The 21,180-nt window shown below is 39.2% G+C and overlaps 1 protein-coding gene across 1 annotated transcript in view; it reads left to right on the forward strand.

Annotated features, from left to right (window-relative positions):
• The window catches only part of MAN1A1 (mannosidase alpha class 1A member 1), a 157,568-nt gene that overhangs the window by 109,239 nt on the left and 27,149 nt on the right, over positions 1-21,180 (forward strand). Inside the window, exons 6-7 of the mRNA XM_068395292.1 lie at positions 16,960-17,083; positions 19,382-19,475. Coding sequence (XP_068251393.1) covers positions 16,960-17,083; positions 19,382-19,475 — 218 coding nt within the window. The remainder of the gene's footprint in view (positions 1-16,959; positions 17,084-19,381; positions 19,476-21,180) is intronic.

The raw sequence follows: 21,180 nt of genomic DNA on the forward strand, positions 1-21,180 counted from the left end.
CATGCTATACTATTCCAGTCTACAACTGGAAATACAAAAAAAAAAAGAAAAAAAAAAGAAGAAAAAAAAAAAGCTAAATATGCAGATTTTTGCACTAAAGCCATTAAAAGCAGTGAGAGATTACAAACAATGTTTAAAACCTTTGACTATATGTTTTGCTGGAATTGGGACTGAAACTTGATTATCTTAAATGCTTAGAAAACTATAGTATCATTGTTTTCACTGATAATTTAAAAAAGAAAAATAGCAAGGCACATCCCCTTGTGTACATTGTTTAATAGGAGGAAGCTTTTTCAATGTTGTTAATGAAACAGTGTGTGCTGGTGCAGGAACAAAAAGTGCACATACTATCTCCAGTAGGATTTTAGAAGTTGTTTTTTTTTTCTGAGCCTTTGATTGTTCTGGCATGTTAAATAGCAATCCTTTCGTGCTGATTTCACTTCATCATTTATTATCTTATTTTCATGGTATTGGTTAAAATCCCATTACTCTTAAGACGACCTTATTTGACTACTTGATGCCAGCTCCTTTATTATCTGATAATCTGGTGTACAAAATCCTCCAAGGAATATCTTAAGTGTGGTCATGAGTATTAGTGCATGGATTGTGATTATTTTTTTAAGAAGTACTTTTAGACGAAATGTTTGGTACGTCTCATTTTTCTGCTCTGCTGAGATACTGTAGGCCTTTCAGCCTTTTTCAACTCTGTTGAATTATTTGGTAATTGAATGGAAAACTCCTTTCCTTCCTCAGGATTTTCACTACTTTAAAGCATCATTGTATCATAATTTAAAGCACGGATTAGTGCAAAAAGATTATGGAACAAAATTAACTTTTTCTTTAAAAAATACAAGTCTTGCCCAATCTGACTTTACTGAGTTTTCAAGGTAATGTTTGTCCTTTTTATTTTTTTCTTCTTCTCTTTATGGTATAATCAGATGGTCCTGGATCATAATTTTTAGTGCCTCTCTGAGAATTAAGCTGTATTGTGCTGTGCCTTGCTATCTCAGATAGTCAGCATCATTGGTTTCATGTAAGTAGCTCATCTGTAAGATGAGCAGCAGCTGTGCAAAAGTATTTGTTGCTTTAAGTAATTATAAGTAGATTAAAGGTGAAGTTCTGGATTTGGTGGAACACAATTGAATAAATAATAGAGACTCTACCACAGGAGAAGTGTAATGGGGATATTTTCCTCAGGTGAAAATCAGGTGCGTATTAGATTATGTGGGTGGGTTTTTTCCATCTGCCTGATAAACAGTATGAAATACTTGTATTTAATCATAACTTAGTTAACGAATTTGATCGTATTTTAGCCATTGATTGATTTTCCTTGATCACATAAACAATGAGGGACTTGATTCATTTATAAATCGTGACCCCATGAAGTCACATTTAATGTTTCTTAAACCATATTGCATTATGTTTGGAGCACAAGGATAACATTCAGAATCAGAAACTGGTAAATAATATGGATATCTTCCACACGCCTAGTGATATACCAGAAACTGATGTCATTTGAGAAAAATAGGAATAGCTCTTTATCATTAAATTGACTGGATTATACTGAATAATATGTATCTTCTATAAGTGTATAAAGTGCGGAAAAAGGAGCCTGTAAATTGCATATAAGTGAGTACTTCTTTTCTTTAAAGTAATTGACTTTAATCTTGATTTTCAAATAGTTATGGTCATTGAAGGATAAAGCTGTGCATAAGCAAATGTGTCGTGTGCTGGGAAAAAAAAACAGAACAGTCTGGTTTTACATTGTATTACTGATTTCCAGAAAGAGAACCAGTTCTCAAATCCAAATGGTGTTGATGGAAAGGATTTATATAGTGATACTGGTGTTTCAGTCAGGCTGCAGGGATTCCCTGTATTCATATTGCTTATTGTTTCTGCAATAATTTTAATGACAGTTACAGGATTTTTATGCTTGATCAGTGTCTGTTGAAGCCACCAGGAGTTTTGCTGTTGGCTGTGAGTAAGGATCAAGCTCTTAGTGACTGGCACTGAGAAAAACAAATGTTTATCTGATCCCAGAACAAATGGATTTATATGACACAGCAATATGTGGGTAAAGAAGAATGAGAAGAACGAAGCAGACTGGAAAAAAGGGACATTTATACTTTTCTTAAAGCATTTGTCAAAACAGATTATGTCTTTAGCAACACTAGTCTGAAAAAGACTACTTCAAGTTTTTTTATCTGGAAAAGCTGTCCCTTTCAGTGAACCAGAATGCCATTTCAGTAGTGTTTTATACAACTGTCACAGCATCCGTGAAAGCAGATACTGAAGAAAGAGGTTTCCCTCGACAGCAGTGGTGTCTCTGTATTGTACATGTTTAGATCGATATACATATCTGTAAATGCATATGCAAGTGTAATTTATGGCATTTGTAAGTTAATGTTATATCAGACGAGAATCACAGCTGCAAGTCTTGTGACAAGCTGTCCAGCATCTGAAACCACTGTTGTTCCAACAGCTGTATTAAAAGGAGAAATAATTGGCTGTCAGTCAGAAAGCCTTTGGTGTAGGCTCCTTGCAATGAATGGTAGCTACAAAACTGCTTAAAACAGACCTTTCCAGCTTGTCAGCCAATTATTTTTAATAACGAAGCCATGCAGTTAGTGTAATGATTTTGATTCTCACTTTAAACATTTAATGACACCACATGCAATATCAAGCACAATAAATGTGACTAAATGCTTTGAAAGACTTTTTAACTTAAATGACTGTGAATCTACTTAAAATATTTTCTTGACATGAGAAGCTAATAAAAGCTAATTGAGTTCAGAAAAGTAAAAGATTAAAAACACTTTTTAAAGTTACCATCTGGTGGTAAGGAATGAATATGGTCTGGATAAACGAGTGATACAGATATATTTAAAGTGACCGAGATGGAGATTAGGACAATCTAGAGTATTACAAAATTACTGTTGGGAAGTGGGAAAGTGGGAATTAGTGGCTGGGAAGTTTCATATAGCCTGTCACTTGCCAACCATTGCTTTGATGCTTTAAATCTTTACCTTCTCTGAAAAGTCCTCATCAGACTGAAAAGACCAAATACTCAGATTTTGTCCTGTCCAGAAGATCGGTAGTGGCTTTCCTTGAAAATGTGACTCCTGCTCTTCTGATAGAGAAGGTGCTGTTTTCACAATATTTCGGTAGACTAATATTGTTGACTGGGTTGTGAATGTCCTTAACCTGAACTGGAGGTGACCACTGTTGCAGGATCTCCATCATAGAAACGTATCTTGCTGCTTTCCACTTGAGGCTGTGTGGAGACAACTTTGAAGACCTTAAGTGACTGGCAGTAGAGGGGAGAATATCTGGTAACGCAGAAGTCGATTGTGAGAGCAAGAGGAGAGTTGTGGGACCAGAAAGAAAGAGTGGAGCAGCAGAGGGAAAAAAAAAAAACACCACACCAAAAATACAACAAACATATCAAGAAGAAAAAAAAGAAATGGGGAACTTCTGGGTTTTAGCACTAATTCTTCACGCTGTTTCTATGTTACATAGTCACCTCCAAATGCAAACTGCTCAACACTCATTCTCATAACAAATTATTTTGCAGACAAAGGAAATTAAAAATGTTTATTTGCACTGAGACAATGCAATTGATATGACACAAGAATAATTTAGCAAAGCTCAAATATCAGTTATTAGTAAAGGAATTCTGGTGTGGGATAGAAACTTACTGAAGTCAGAAGTTAATGAACTAATCAGGGTGGAGGGGGGATTTATAGAAAATCCTCAGCAGAAAAAAAAGGTAAACTAAAAGTTGAATGTTGGAAAAGTGATATAAAACTGGGAGCAGAGTTTTAGAGAGAGATGTACTGAGCAAAGTGGATCAAAAGTGCTGATTGCCATGGCTATGGTGGTTTAAGGCAGGAAACACTCTAATGTGAAATGTAAAGTTCTGAAATAAGCTTTAGACTTAAAGTTACTCTGTCTTTTAGTATTAAAAGGCATGGCAGAGAGGAAGAGAACATATATAAATTGTGTTTCTCATGGACTGTTCCAAAATTCTTAATTATTTTTCTTCCAAGTGAATCTGTTAAGAAGGTGATTTCCATTGACTTCTCAGAAACAGGAGTTTTTGGAGTTTTTCTTGCTTCGGTTTTTTTTGGGAGGTGGAGGAGCTTTTTGTTTGGTTGGGTTTTGTTTTGGGAGGTTTTTTATACTGTCACTAACACTGAGTTATACCAGTTGCTACAGTAGGGAATTTCATTCTAATACCTTCTTCTTTTACACCATCTAACTTACTATCGCATGGATGGCAGAGCTGTAGGCTTAATTTCATGACTTTTCATTTCCTGTCATTTTCACTTTTCTTCAGGGACCTGATTAAAAGTAGCCTGTGCTGGTACTCTAGCCTTGCTCTGTTGTGTTGTGTTCCCCCTTGCTTTTTTAGCCCTTGGAAATTGATTAATTAAACCTTTAGTGCATAAAGTAATAGGAAACATGAATTGTTTAGTTTACTCATTAGTGTGTTGTGGGAGACATGTAGGTCTGTGCTGTGCTCAGATAACTTTTATCAGAAATGATTACAGTAACAAGTACAGTTTTAGTGCGGTTTTAGATGGTGGTACTGAAAATTACCTTTAAACATTGACATGTCTCATAGTGACATTTCAAATGATGTACTGCTTGGCTACTAATTGCCTCTCCCTGTCTCACGCCCCTCCACATGGGTGCGTACGTGTGAGCTTACTGCTGTCGGTTTTCCGCAGGGTGCCGGTACCTCAAGCTTTGATGCCCCTTTAGAGCACCAGTAACGTGAAAAGTGTCACAGGGCAGACAGCCATAAGGAAAGGATTGTACAAACCCTGCCAGTAAAGTCCTAAAGAAATTCAGTATTTTTCCACAGAGAACTGCTGCAGGAATTTGACATAAACGAAGCAGCCCGACAGTCTTAATGGACTGGTGAGAATAAGATACTCTGATTATTTTAAGCATCAATAGACACAGTATCTCTAGATCCAGATGTTCAAAACCCATGTATCAGATCATGAAAGAGGTATCCCAGGGTGTCTGGTGGTGTTCAGAGCCTGTGGAGGAGGTGTTTTATTTTTTCATTCTCAGCAGCTGACAGACTTCAGTGTGTACAGTAAAGTGTGATGTTCCCACAGGCAATTTCACTGGCCTTTGCTTATTCTCTGCTGCTCTCCAGAGGCAGATGAGATTGTCTCCTCTTTGTCTTGTTTTTTTCTGGCATTTTGGTCTCCTCCTGCATCTTGATGACTCCTGCTCCCTCTGCAACTGTTTCCATTCACTTCAGTGTCCACTCACTGCAGTACTTCCCCAGGACCCATCACTACTCTGACCAAATCATGAGCAAGTAGTTTTCACCACAGAGGCGCTGGTCCTGTTGTCATGACAGTGAGTTTGATGGTGGTGTTGAACAGTGTCTTTTTTTACTCAGCACGGAGTGCTTAGTGGAGTTTCATGGGCAATGACTTGGACGTGGAGCGGACGTAACTCTCCAGTCTCCTCTATGTGTTTATATGCATGCTTCTCCAACACCTCCTCCACCACTGACCTTATCCTTCAGCAAGGTGGGGACCTGTCCTGGGAGAGGCCACAGCACAGATTGATACTGGAAATTTCATACCTCATGCACCTTCTGTTTCATTCCCACTTTTACATTAACATTACTCTTCAGTCTGTTGCTGTTCTGTGCAGTTTCAAAAGAAATTGCCTGTCGGATGGTCACCTTGAGGAAGATCAGACAACTTGATAGCATTCCATGATTGTTGACCATTTTAACCTTTTGCCTGCAAGTACAGTAAGGAAATAGCGACCATTCTAGGACAGCTTTAAAGGTCACTGGGTAGGTTTCCTTACAAAGGCAAAAATGTTGGGAGGAAGATAAATTTTGTTCTTGAAAAATTTAACCACGGACAATGCAACTGATGTGCCTAGGTACTGTAGGGTCTCTAAAACAACTGCTAATCTTCAAGAACCACAAAAATATTCTGACTGGTCCTGTCTTCCTAAAGTTGACAAGGGGAGCAAGGAGAATGTTTCCTTTTCTCAAGGACATCTCTGTAATGTTTGGACTGGAAAGTGTGCCGCATACATTGCCTTTGAAGGAAACGATGAACTTCATGGAGAAAAGCGGGGATCTTGTTTTAAGAGCTGTTTCATATTAGCATGTTTTTGGAGCTGTGATGGTAGTTTCTCACACAATGAACGGTCAGCCACAGTAATCTGACTTTTCCTACTCTGATTTCCAGCCAGATGATGATGTGCATGTGCCTCCAATACAAATGGATGCATCTCCCATACTGGCAGAACTGAAGTGGCCAGAAGATCAGCATATTTTAATGCTGACACTGTATCTGACTAGGCAAATAGACAAAACTGATGTTCTCAAACTAATAGCTCTTGAGGCCGTACCTCTTCATTATCTCACTTGTTACAGTAAAACAAAAAATCGTGTTGTGTCTGACATTACAGCATAGAATTTTTTTTATTCCCTGTTGTACTGTAAAATTGAGTAACCACTTTTGTTGTTAGTCTTCATGCTGCAGTTGCTGATGGTACCAATTCACTGTCTGCTTCCTCCTGCTAAGTCAGCATCCCTAGAAATCACCACACCAGGTAACTGTTGGTATTAGTCAGCCTTCAGAGACGGCAGCTCAGCTGAGCAGGAAGCTGCCAGCTGGGCAATGACGAGGCAAGGGCAGTAGTTACACATTCATTGTCACAGCTGAAGAACTAACCAGCTGTTAGCATTTGCCTAAAAGATTCTCCTAACAAAGAGGAATAAAACAGACATCAAAAACTATCACATAGGCTAGCTAGCTGGTTTAAGTCTCTTTCTGCTACCTCCAGCTGTCGAGACATTGTGTGAGAGATACTTAACCAGTTTATAATCATTTTCTTTTCTTGGAAAAGTCAGAACTTCAGCAGGAGTCTGTCTGCCTTGGTTGATGCTGTCTGGGGGGGAGATAAGGACCACACAGGAGTGCAAAAAGTTAATTGCCATTTATTGGACGCTGGTCAGGAAGGTGTTTATGCTTGCTACTGGAGTTAGAAATACACAGCTACTGTGCTGGCCCTGTCAGGGGTTCCCCCATTTTACTTTGCCCACAGGGTGCTGTCTGGCAGCTCCCGCCACTGTACGTAGGTGGAGGAGTTGAGTACCAGTGGTGCAGGCAAACCTGGCATTTCTGTGTTCCTATCTTTCTTCTGTCAAACAGGGGTATGGATGACTTACCAGGTATGCGGAAAACAAAAACACATTCAATATCTTTGAAGTGTTAACAAATAAATCATCGATCTCAGTGCCTGTGAAGACAGGCTCTTACACCAAGATATCCCATATGTTGTACACTGGGAGGGGGTTTGTATGTGAAGGAAATTTTAAAAAAAAAAAATAATCTTTTGAGCATGTAATTTATCAAATACAGTAGTTGAAACTTTAGCAAGCATTGCCTGTGTGCTCCATGGTTGTGTTTTTTTGTTAGTTTTGAAAAGTATGAACCTACTAGAAAATAATTTCATTCTTCATCACAGCTTCCTTATAAATTAAATCATAAGCCATAGTTGAGTAGCATTGTTAGTTAGCTGCAATACCAAAAGGAGAAAGATGCAGCAGAGGAGTTTGAGGGGAACCTCTTCTGAAAAGTATCAACAGCAGATCACCGTTCAACTTCCCCAGCTTGGTCTGTGGTACTGGATTTAGCTTCTCTCTTAGCAAGTTGTTAGCAAGGGATGTGTGTCTAATGATCCGCATTGGTTTCTGGGAAGAGAAGCAGCCGCTCTTCATTTATTTTTGTGACACATTGACAAATGGTTCCATTCAGTGCAAAATAAAAAAATCATTCTTATGAAAGCATTTTCAGATGTGGCAATCCTAAATAATGCATGGACAATTAGATATGCTATGGAAATGACCTCTGAAGATCATCCTTTTGGCTGCCATAGTGACTCCCTTAGCTAGGGGATCACAGTATGAAACTTATAGTATCCAACATATAGTACCCATTTCTTCCTATTAGTTGCTTATTTTTATGTTGGTATGTGTGTCACAAAGTATATTTATAACATATTAATTCTTTGGTTTTGAGTTCATTCATTTGCCTAGGAAATGCTGAAAGCAATTAAGTTTTATTTAGCATTTTGACGTATTTTGTGCCGTCTATGGCTCTATAGCAACTTAATCTTTTAAATATATTTTGTTTAAAATGAGAAATAGATACTGAGTAAGTGAAAACCTGATTCTTTACTGACCCCTCTTCATTTGTTCTAAGGGGACTTATTTGACTTAATTAAATTAAAATATTATTATGAAAGACTGGTAGTGGCAGAAAAGAAATAGACTGAAGGCTTTTGCAATGTATAAACACTTTATTAGAAATGCATTGAGTGGCCATTATGTAGTTATACAGACTTTTTATAAAAGGAAGACATTAGTTTTTAAAAAAATAATTGTCCATAGAAATAATGTCCAATTCTGCCATAAGGGAATGTGCTTTTGGAGATTTTTCTCACTAGATTGAAATATGGTAGAGAAAATAATAATAAATCGAGATGTATTACATCTATGAGAGAAATTTTGGACACAATGCATTGTATTAACTTGTTTATTTTATTAATTCACAATATGTAGCACTGTCTGCATGGCTGCCTGGCTAGGTATAGAATATTCGTGGACTTTGAGGTATCCTTTCCATGTCATAGTACTGCAGAAAAGTTTTCTGTATTTATTTTTGTAGTTTAATCTGCCAAAAGTTATCTTGCAATATTTTATAAAAATGTCACGCAAATGTAGCCTGAACGAAAAAGGACTATTAAAAATAAATAGTCAGCTAGGTAAAACCTTATTTTATAATTAAAGAATTAAAAATATAACATTGCAAAGCATTTATCTCCAGTCGCACTTTTTCTTATATATATTAACCTGTAGGGAGTTAAAAAATTCATCTAATAGCTGTGAAGCTAATTGAAATCTTGGGGAGATCTGGGCACCTGGCAAGGGGTAACTGTAGGTGAGACTGGTCTCCCTGGATTTACTCTGTAAAGGGAGAGACTCCATCTTTAGCTTAATCTCCTCTGTGAAGTGATTTAATTCTTTTATCTCCCTGTACTGATTATCAGGAGAGCCCCAAAGAGACTCATTTGTGTGAATGGCCTGGCTGGAGTTGCACTGCTCTCGCATTTCCCCATCTTCACTCGCGGTCAGACCTGCAGCTGGTACACAGTGTCCGTGTGATGCATTACACATTCTGGGGTGTGAGCCGTGCAGCTGAATCTTAAGCCGTGTGGTCATAATCTTAAGGCTAAAACGTGGAAAAGCGATCATATTATGCTTTTAAAATTTTCTGAGGACCACAGGCTTCCTTTGGGGGGAAAAAGCATGGGATGATGTTTTCTTTAACAAAAAAGCTAATAATTTTCATAGAATCATAGAATGGTTTGGGTTGGAAGGGACCTTAAAGTTCATCTAGTTCCAACCCCCCTTGCCACAGGCAGGGACACCTTCCACTAGACCAGGTTGCTCAAAGCCCCATCCAACCTGGCCTTGAACACTGCCAGGGAGGGGGCATCCACAGCTTCTCTGGGCAACCTGTTCCAGTGTCTCACCACCCTCACAGTAAAGAATTTCTTCCTAATATCTAATCTAAATCTACCCTCTTTCAGTTTAAAACCATTCCCCCTCATCCTGTCACTACTTGCCCCTCTCCAGCTTTCCTGTAGGCCCCCTTCAGGTACTGGAAGGCTGCTATGAGGTCTTCCCGGAGCCTTCTCTTCTCCAGGCTGAAGAGCCCCAACTCTCTCAGCCTGCCTTCATAAGAGAGGTGCTTCAGCCCCCTGATCATCTTCATGGCCCTCCTTTTACTTTATTTCTATTTATAAGACATGTAGGCTTGGGGGTTGAGACTCAAGGAGAAGCATGAAATGTGTCCTGGGGAACTGGAAGGGGGAATAAGGAGCAAAAAGCTTCTGGAAAGTTTGTGTGGCCTTTACATCACCCTCTCCCTTTTTCTTGACCTCCATTTGGGAAGGTCCCTCTCCCTCGTGGGTGTCAGAGGGGTGGCTGGTGGTACGGAGAGAGGCGAGCGAGCCAGGGGCTGCGGGTTGGGCTGGGCAACACTCTGCTCATGTGGGTCCCTGTTAAAACAGGATTAAGCCCAACCAATTCCAGTTGTAAGTTGTATTGTCTGGGCAGATCCGCTTGTCCTCTCAGCACTCCTGGAAGTACTAGGCGCAACCTGTATGCTCCAGCTCGAGTCTCATGGCTCTGGTGAATTTAAATGGACCCTTCCTAGTGCCATGTTCTCATTTCTCTGTTGTAGCATTTTGCATTTTCACCCACCATCATAGTTGAAGTAGCTTTTTTGCAAGAAAAGATCAGCATTAGTGAAGTCCAAAGGGGCTATAGGGAGTTATTTTCAAATTTAATCCTAAAATCTTTTGTAAGAGCAGCTCTTGGACACTTCACATTGTTGCTGCTGGATCTCTTTTATTCTGGCCTTTCACCTTTTTACTGGCTAAGTCTGCAGGAGCGTACTGACTATTAGGTTGTGCTTTTGCATTTTGCATTAAATATTGAAATTCTGATGTCTTGCTCTGCCTCCAGCTTGTGGAGTTGTCCTGGCACCCTCCAAGAAAGGTTGGGGGACAATAAACAAACCCCTCTGCAGAGACTGAAACAGTTCTGCTCCCTGATGGCAAGAATTTTGATTTGATAAGTGTTTTGACTCTGAAGTATTTGTGCAGTTTCCCAGAGGATTTGCTGTTCCTTTCAGTTGAAAATTAGCTGCTGCTTTATAGATGTTGGGGATGTAATGTAATTTTTAAAAAATCTTGTAAATATTGTTGTGCCTCTGTATTTCAGTAATTTAAAAAAAAAAAGTCTTTAAATATTTATATTTCCTCTGTGGTTCCCTCTCCTGGTATGTTCTGTACATTTTAGAAGAGATACTGATCTCATACTTTCTGTTCCTATGTGCAGAAGGACCAACAGTGGTCTACTGGAAAAATACTGAGTTGAGTTATCAGGAGCCCATGTCAGTCAGGCTCATATTTCCTGCGAATGAATGTCAATAGAATTAAAAGCACAGTATTTCAGATTGTGCAGCACTCAGTGTTCAGTAACAAAGTTTATAAAATAAATGGGAAACATCATAAGCCAGTGATGGTCCTGCTTTAATACACTTTTCTGATCCAGATCCTCACCTCAAATTTTACTTAATTACATGATGCTGGTTATCATAGAATCATGGAATGTTAGGGGTTGGAAGGGACTTCTGGAGATCATTGAGTCCAACCCCCTGTCAGAGCAGGACCAATCTAGGGCAGGTTACACAGGAACGCATCCAGACGGGTCTTGAAAGTCTCCAGAGAAAGAGACTCCACAACCTCTCTAGGGAGCCTGCTCCAGTGCTCTGTAACCCTTACAGTAAAGAAGTTCTTCCTCATGTTGAGGTTGAACTTCCTGTACTCTAGCTTGCATCCATTGCCCCTTGTCCTATCACAGGGCACAAGGGAAAAGAGGTTGCCCCTTTCCTCTTAACACCCAGCCCTCATATTTATACACATTAACCAGATCCCCTTTCAGTCTTCTCTTCTCCAGACTGAAAAGCCCCAGGTCTCTCAACCTTTCCTCATAAGGCAGGTGTTCCAGTCCCTTAATCATCCTCGTAGCCCTCTATTGGACTCTCTCCAGTAGATCTCTGTCTCTCTTGAAGTGGGGAGCCCAGAACTGAACTCAATACTCCAGGTGAGGTCTCACCAGGGTAGAGTAGAGGGGGAGGAGGACCTCCCTCAATCTGCTGGACACACTCTTCTTAATGCACCCCAGGTTCCCATTGTCCTTCTTGGCCACAAGGGCACATTGCTGTCCCATGGATAACTTGTTGTCCACCGGGACTCCAAGGTCCTTCTCCACGGAGCTGCTCTCTAGCAGATCACCTCCTAACCTGTACAGGTGCATGTTATTACTCCTTCCCATGTGCAGGACTCTGCACTTATTCTTGTTGAACCTCATTAGGTTCCTCTTTGCCCAGCTCTCCAGTCTGTCCAAATCATGCTGAATGGCCACACAGCCTTCAGGTGTATCAGCCAAATCTCCCAGCTTCATATCATCAGCAAACTTGCTGAGAAGACACTCTGTCCCTTCATCAAGGTCGTTGATGAAGATGTTGAACAGGACTGGACCCAGCACTGATCCTTGGGGGACTCCACTAGTTACAGGTCTCCAGCTGGACTTGGCACCATTGATTACCACTCTTTGGGCTCTATTGTGTAGCCAGTTCTTAATCCATCTCACTGTCTGTTCTTCTACCTCACACTTCCTGAGTGTGCTCATGAGGAGGTCATGGGAAACTGTGTCAAATGCCTTGCTAAGGTCAAGGTAGACTACATCCACTGGTCTCCCTGCATCTACCCATTCAGTCACGACATCATAGAATGCAATCAGGTTAGTCAAGCGTGATTTCCCCTTGGTAAATCCATACTGACTACTCCTGATAACCTTCTTCTCTTCCATGTGCTATGTGTTCCATGTTCCATGTGTTATAATAGTATAGAAATTATTTCTAAAGTTCTATTAATATTTTACAGGATTTTTTATGGGTTTTAACTAGTATAAATAATATGATTTTAGACAGAATTGTTTGAGATACATTAAAATAGTGCTCTGTAGACTGAAATTATTTTAGTACTGGTCTGGAACATCAAACAAGTTTAAGTAGTGTGCCTTCTCCTTCCTTCCTGAAGTGTATCGAAGGAGTTTTTTTTCTGACTCTGATGTCAGTACGTGACTGACACTTAGTACAGGTGGTAGTGAGTGTCAACATAGGAAAATTGAAAAATACAGTGGCAAAGTAACTTGCAAAAAGAAAGCAAAAGAAAGGAATGCAGCTAGTGGAAAGGGTGAATGTCATACCTGGGCCCCCTTTGCTGTCCTCTACCAGTGGTGGTATGTTATCTATCTCTTTCTGAAGAGTGCATTTGACAGCTTACAAAGCATTTGGGACATTAAACCTTTTTGGAAGAATAACTGAGTGAAAATAAGCTGCAAAAAGTTTTTGGTGCTTTACAGATTTTGCTTTGGTTGAGACAAGTGATCAGCACATAAGTTTGTGCAGCTCACAAACAGAGCCTTAAGCCACCTTTTGAAAATCTCCCAAATGCCCTGATCGTTCTTTGAGTTCAGATTGCTGCTCTAGTTTCTTGACCTGAGTAATGGGTGCCCTTGGAAGAAAAACTGTAGGAACTTGCAATGTTATATGTAGTTTTGCTAAAACTTGGAGTAGAAATAAAACATTTTACCAGAGCCCCAGGCTTGCATCTCAAGACTTCAGGAAGACAGCCCATAACTTCATAAGTGAAGAGCAAATAGATACCGAGCATTGACTTTATGGCTGAAGAGTAAATAGGGACCTAGCATTGACTTTTTTAACTTCGAAGAATTTTTTGTTCACCCCAATAATAATATTGGTGAAGAGCTTGAAAAATGTCTCGTTTGGGAGCACTGGATGTGTTGTCTCATGCATGGACAGAAATCAGTTTTTACTGTGCCTGGTTATTAAGATTTACTGAGCTACTACACTTATTTATTGCATGTTATTTTCTAGGGCACCTCATTTCATTTATAAATGTACTCATTGTTTATAATCCTTGACACAGAAGTCTTTTTCCATTTTACCATATCCCTTAATCTGTTCAGGTTCTCTCTTGCTTAAGGTCTGTTCTGTTTAAAAGTATACAATATTTAGGATTTTTTTTGGGGGGGTGGGGTGGAAAAAGAGCACCCACTTCAGTTTCCTTTTTTTAAGCTAAGAGACTGTTAAACAAAAGCCAAAGTCTACCTTCCCTGGTCAAAAAGGATCAGACAGTATGAAATCTCTCTAATTCTGTATGCTGAGAGCTTTGTTGGGTATCTTCCAGGCTCTAGTACTGTCTCTTCAGGAGCTGACTGTCTGCATAGCTGTGCACGCTGGTCTATGGCCTTAAGATAAGTATAGAGTTAAATGGGACTAGAAGCAATACTGTGGTTGCTCCAGTTAGTATGAGGGAATATGGAAAACTTACCCATTTCGTTGATCCCGAAGATTAAATATATGAGAGAATATCAGACATCCACGGCTGAAGGTTGCATGAAAAACAGTTAAGGCACTGAGTTGCAATACTTGGGTTCTACCACTTGTTGAAACGAGCTTGTCAGTTTTGACTTAGAGCACCCATGTGAGACTAAACCAACAGATATCCTCATTATTTTGCAGATTTGCCAGAAATATATTGATGCCTTTTTTTTTCCCTAACCAGCTGTCCCAACTGAAAACAATAAAAGCTACATTAAGTAGTACATAGATGCAACATAGATGGTTCTTTCTACTTCTCTTGCATTAAGAGGAAAGAATGCACGTTTACAGTTTTCAAACCATCTTAAGCAAGAAGAATTTTCCACCCACGGTAAAAGACATTGCTGCATGCAGAAAACCTTTTACCCGTGCTTGGAAAATTTTCTCGTTGACAAAATGCAGTACATCAAAATGTTCTGACAGGTGGTGTTTATATCAGCAGACATTGTGATGGAGTGCCAGTGGGGACTTTATTACGGTTTCTGAGAAGTTTGGTTGATACCTTGCTGCAGGAATAACTCAATGTTTCCACTTTAAGATTTATTGAGAAATTTAATAGAAAAAAAAAAAGTGGGCTTTTGCCATTTGCACCATAACATGCTAACTTTTCAAAACTTTGAAATATTTCACTTTTTTTTTTTTTCCTGGTGAGTTTTATTTACCAGTAGTGTCTTATGTCATCTCCTTTAATCTGGGTGATTTGGAAACAAGCTAAAATATTTCTATCTAGAAGTCAGCAGTTAGGCAGGACTTGGGCTAGTGCGTCCCAGAGATGGTGGCTGTTTCTTGGGTGAATAACCAGTCTGTAGGTGTAAGCTCTTCAGTCTGTAGATAAGAGTTTTCCATACATGTTTTCTGCAGTACTCTCCTTGATCTTATTTTCTATAATATCTGATGCTTTTATGTCACCATTTGGAAAAATTCTGACCCACGGTATCTTGAAGTGCAGACAGCTTGTAAGCCAGGTGGGTTTTTCTCTTCACTTTTGTTTTCATCAAATGTAAATAGCACTCTAATCTTTGTAAGATTGCTCTTAAAATGAGATATTCAGACCCCATAAAACTTGTGTTCTGTTTCTGTCATACAAGTATCATATCAAAGTTGGATTGCCTGCCTCTTTACCCTGATTTCATTGTGTCATTGATTTTCTCTGCAGCTATGAAGATTAGAAACATTTTTCTCCTTTGGAGTTTTGGGCAATCGTTTGCATCAGAGGACTTCCATGTGTCCCAGTCTTTTGTGCCTTTATGGTCAGCCAGGGGAGCCTCATCTGATCTCTTTCCTTATGCCTCCACCAAATTCCCCCTCCACTCAGCACTCAGATAAGCTTAGTCACTTCAATGCTTTATGGTCTGGGAAAAAGAAAATCTATAGCGTGCCTGTGGGGAGTATTTGACAGATTCTATGGTACTTCAGAAATGGGACAATACAAGTCTGCCTGTCAGTATGTAATATTCTGGGTTTATTTTTGGTGGCACTTGAGTGAGTTCCAGCTCAAGGCCAGGCAGCCAAAGGTGTTGCATGGTTTAAAACCATGACATTTAAGTAGATCACAAATGTGCTCTTTATTTCTAGCCTTTACTCTGCTTTTAAAGTTTAATGACTTGTTTTTATTTTGTGTGTGTGGCAGAAATCTCAAAATAATGTGTTAATGTAGCTAGTGGGGAAATTAATTTCATGATATTGGTTAAACTTCAGTTATACATACTTGACCTTTTGAAGAAGAAGTTTTAATACAACTGAGGACTTCCATCATGATGAACTAAAGATGAGATTTCTTGGTTTTTTGCTTTGTTTTGTTTTGGGGTTTTTTTCCATAATATGAGTCACATTTTCACTCAGGAAGAAAACCCAGTTTTCATGGTTGTGCAAGTGATGACTGTAGTGGGTGCTTATGTGTAAAAGTAAAATTAAATTTTTATTTTCATATATGTGTGTGTGTTTGATGCTGTTTACAACTTGAAAATAAGGAAGACATTCCAGTACCTAATAAGTGTATTTATATCTAACATGCATGCTAATAATATGCTGGTCTAATATGTCATTATTGACCTAGGTGCTCTGAAAGTTGGCTACCTTTTCTTTAATTTCAAGGGTTTTTCTGAATATTGCTGCTGGAAATTTCAAGGGGAAAAAACCCACCTTTGTATATTGAAACTTTAGCAGACTTTTTGGCTTGAATCTCAACCAGCATTAGTTTCTCGTGGGGATTTAGCAATAAACATGCTTTACTCTCAGCACAAAACCTGAGATTAATTTTGCTGTGAAGTATCTTTAGGTCTCAATTAAAACTGAAGTTACTCATTCTGGTAAGAGTGCCCGGACAGACAATGCCTAAATATCCTACTCTATTAAATTCTCAGGTAGTAGAAGGATGTACTGCATGTAGTACTTTTAACTTAAAGCCTGTGCTGTATATACCCAGTATTTTAAGTTAATGAACAGTTGCACTGTAGAAGGAAGTTAGAATTGGAGAGTGTTGTGTTAAATACAGGAAAACAGGTGAAGTATGAGAGTGTTTTCTCATACTCAGTGTTTTTTCGTAATGTCTTTAAATGTGATATCATACAGTGAAACACTGGTACAGCGATATGTGTAATAGAGCTATTCATGAGCTGAAAGACTGGCTTGGTGCAAGAAGCAATTTTACAAGCCTAAGCAGAACTGGACCGAAGTAATTCAAGGTCCTGTGGGGAAGTCATGGAAGGCTGCCGAAGCATGATAGACGCAGATATTAAGTACATTTTAAATTAATTATCTTCTCTTGATAACAGTATATCTACTACCTGTTATATTTTATTAGCATTGCCTTATAGATGCTTATGGTTATTTTCTGTATTTCTCTTCCCGCCCACCTTAGTGGAATCGGTCGAAATTGGCCATGGGCCTCTGGCGGCAGCAGCATCTTGGCAGAATTTGGGACTTTGCATCTGGAGTTCGTACACTTGAGCCACCTGTCTGGAAACCCTGTCTTCGCTGAAAAGGTCAGACTGTTAGTCAGAATCATGTTGTAAAAGATAAATCATGTGTTGGGAGACTAATATCTCTGGGGAGAGATTTGGATTTTCCTCATTTGTAAGCATTTATCAGAGGAGGTAGATATTTTCTCGATGTTTTCCTAATCCCTTTGGCATGTTTCTGTATTATGAAGTCAAAAACCCGTTCCAAAAATCATTGTTGATGCATCTTCTTGTATATAGCACTTACCTAGCCCTATAAAACATACCATTTCTGTTTATGTTCTAAATTAGAATCACATTAAACATCGGACCGCAGAGCTTTCTTCAGTACTTTAGCTGAACGTGGTGAAAACAAAAATTGACGTTATATTGGGGATAATATGTGATGCCTACAGAAAGCAAAACACTGTGGCTACCTTGTGTGATTTCAACAAGTTTAGCCTTCAAAATGCTGTGTAATATCACTGCTATCAGTGAGGTTAGAAAGCCCTTTCATTGCACTGACCTTTATGAAATGTGCTCTTTACTTTCTTTGGGGGATGAAAAAACCAAAAAACATCCTTTGACAAAATAGTTGTTGTGCTTACTAATTCTTCCAAATTTGGTAACATTGTCTTCTCGATACTCGTTATTTACGTGAGCCACTGAAGACAACTCTTCTTCCCCCAGTTCCCACACAAGCAATTTTGCTTTGCTTTTTGGTACTTAAATAGTCTGTGGTTCCTGTTCTTTATAATACATTGTATCATTTTGGGTTTTTTTCCCCCCTTAATTAACACTTCCACTTGTTTTGGTTTTGTATTATTACTCCAAGTAACACACAGTGTCTAACTGGCCTGTGTTAGCTAAAACTGATATTATCTATCAAAAAATCTAATTAATAGTAAGACTCCAAATGTTTAGCAGTAGGTTTCAAAGCAATGGTCAAATCTAAAATGAATACTTGTTGTACTACACTTAAAGAATTGGATGACTTTGCTGAGATACCGTTTTCAGCACTGGAACTCCTAGCAATTTGAATGTAGTTAGGGATGATTAAGGACACAGTTTCTCTTAAATAAATCTGAACTGGAGCGGGGAGGGGGTGAGTGAGTGGGCAGCACTCTGGAACAGCCACAAACAAACTTACTAGGTAACTTAATTATCTTTTGATAATATAATTTTGGTAATTTAACCTATAACATCTGTTCTATTAAGAGACAATTAAAATGTGATGAAAGTGCATATGTTAAAAATCCTAGCCGATGGTTCTTTTCCAAAGCACATCAAGCTATAGCCGCAAGATGCTGGAAATCTATTTATGTAAGTTGCTCTTAAAGCCCTTTAGAGATTGCGATTCCACAGCCCTCCGAGGCAAGCCGTTCCAGGGCTGGTACACTTGATAAAGAGGAAGAAACACTCGAATAAGCTTTGCATGGAAGTATTCATTGAAGAATTCATTAAATGAGGTCTAGGACTCCTTGCAGTCTGCATTTGGGCAATGACTGTTAGCAACGTAGTGTCAAGATGCAGAAGGCAGTTTGTGTATTGCAACAGAAATCCTTCTGCGGCTTGGTGTCAGCTAATTCATCTTCTTTCTCAGCAGCTAGTTCACTTGATCTCTAGGCATTCAGGGTGTTACAATGAAGCTGTCAGTACCTTTTCTGTTAGGATTTCTGGTCTGTGGTGCTTAGGATCTTTATTCTTCCAAGTTGCTACATTTGCTTTTTCCATGAACGTTTTCAGTATAAATTCTTTCATGTGCTCTGCAAAGGATTGTGCTGCTGGATGACTCCAGCTGCAGAGCATCTGGGCTGTAATTGTTTCCCTGTGCCTCTCATTTGTAGCGAGCTCCTTAACAGTGCCTGCAGAGCACTTAGGGCTGCATGGGTTCCTGCTGGGCAAGCTGGTCATACAAAGCTTAGTTCCAGCAGGGCTCTCCTTTCCTGACAAAACTGCTTTACAGTTCATTTCTGCATCTGAACTAGGTGATAGGCTTAATAGGTAATACCACTTCTGATTTGGGTATATGAGGAATATAATGCTGAAGTAGCTGAGCTTAGTTAAGGCAACTCACCTCCGTGAATTTCAGTGTCCTGGGGAAGGGCACAATATTCTGTATGGCAAGTCCTGAACTGAGGAGCTCGTTTAAGTGATGATATCAGCTTAGAGGATCTTTTTTAATAGTAATATAACTGCTCAGAGGTATTCAGGTATATGTGTTGAATAAGAGTATTTTTTTATTTTTAGGGATATTTTACACTTTAAGACTTTTGTAGCGACACTGTGTTATTTTGAGGGGGAAAAGGATCAGTGCTCAAGTGTTTTGTACCCTTCCAATAGGTAATGAATATTCGAAAAGTTCTAAATCGACTGGATAAACCAGAGGGCCTTTACCCCAACTATCTGAATCCCAGCAGCGGCCAATGGGGCCAGCGTAAGTACATCACTTCTTTGGTACTATGACCTGTCTATCAGTGTGCTGTTGCAGTCATTAACTTCTTTCAATCGCTGTTATGTGTTTTTGTGTGTATATATAAAGAACTTATATAAAGCATAAAAACTCACATTATATCTGAGGTTCTACACAATGTAAAAAATACTACAAATATAAAAATAATATCCTACTTGCTGCATTTTAATGTACTTTTGTTTGATCTTTCAGTATGGCTTGTGCAAGAGGGAAATGTCTGAATATGTCATTTTGGAAAGGAATTTGTAGACTACAGAAGTTTTTTATTCAAAAAATCTAAAGTGCTCTCTAATGTAGCTGTTTAAGTAAACATCAGCTCATCTGAATCAAATTCCATATTTTTAGAGTGATGTGGCTCCACTAAGACAAAAAAAATATAAAGCCAGTCTTTCCATTTAATAGCAGCTGTGATTTCTGTTGAAGTTTAATGCCAACAACTGAGGAAGCAAACTAAACAGAACTGTCATGACATTAATCATCTTGGAACCGTTACTGGAGACACCAAATTAGAAGGGAAAGAGTATAATAAAATACTTGAAGTATTTGAACTTCTTAGCCACTTCCTGATGACTGAGCCTTTTCTTGTTGTACATTGCCTTCTCCAATCTTCATAACATGTTCAAAGCCTATTTAGTGTGCAGGATCACGATTCTAGAGACCCTACTTCTTTTTCCAGTTTTCCTACTTAGGTTCAGTCTGCCACCATCCCGTTCATGTTCTCATATTTTTTCTTCCCTACATTATTGAAAAAAAATAAGCAAGATACGCTGTCTTGGTCTGAAAAGACAGGGGCAGATGAGATGGTCCTGTAGATTATCAGTGTCGGAGCTGGTTAGACAATACAAGAGAGGGAAAGGACTGCAGAAGTTCTTGAATATTATAGTTTGTTTAGGATGCAGCTAAGGTGGAAGTGAGGTTCTGGAGTCTTTATGGGACTGGCCATAGTCTGGATAGATAATATTCATAAAGGCAAAGAATGAGTGTTTTATTGAATAAAATATATTTTTGAATGCTTTGTGTCTCACTCTGAATTAAAAAGATGTCCAAAAAGGTTGTGCTGCTCAGCTGTATTGTCCCATCAAGGCAAAGGCAATTTTCCTTTGTGAATCAGAAGTACACCCATAGTTTTAGAAAGCCCTCCAGCCTGCTACGCTGTGAGGCTTCCTTCAGGTCACCATGCCATAGGGCTGGTGGCAGCTCAGCGTGCATACCCATTGACTCTGGTTGGCATGCTTGTATAAACTCTGCATAAATTTACAGATCTGGGAGATCTGTGCACACTTGTTACTCGTGTTGGTTTAGCATGGCTTTGTAAAACATTAAGCCTGCCCATTGGAAGTGTTGATCCTACAGCAATGGGCACTGGGCTTGGTTAGAAGGCCACCGCAGCATCTCTCAGACTGTGTTCAGCCAGGTCCAGCTACCTCCCTCCTCAGCTTCAGTCAGCCACAGAAACTCAGCTTTTTGGTGAGCTACATGAGAGCAGATCTTTCTAGTGGCTAATGCCGTTAGCGGCTCTACCTCATTTATTTTAAAGCAGTCAAATACTTACTCTGCCTTTGCCATTTCCTATTTTTAATATAATTGTGTCCTAAGTACTCCTCGTTCACAGTAAATGCCAGTTTTTGTTGGTGTGCACAGGAAAACTTACAGCTTATACCAGCTTTGC

This window comes from Nyctibius grandis, chromosome 1 (assembly GCF_013368605.1).
Source record: "Nyctibius grandis isolate bNycGra1 chromosome 1, bNycGra1.pri, whole genome shotgun sequence".
Lineage (NCBI taxonomy): Eukaryota > Metazoa > Chordata > Aves > Nyctibiiformes > Nyctibiidae > Nyctibius > Nyctibius grandis.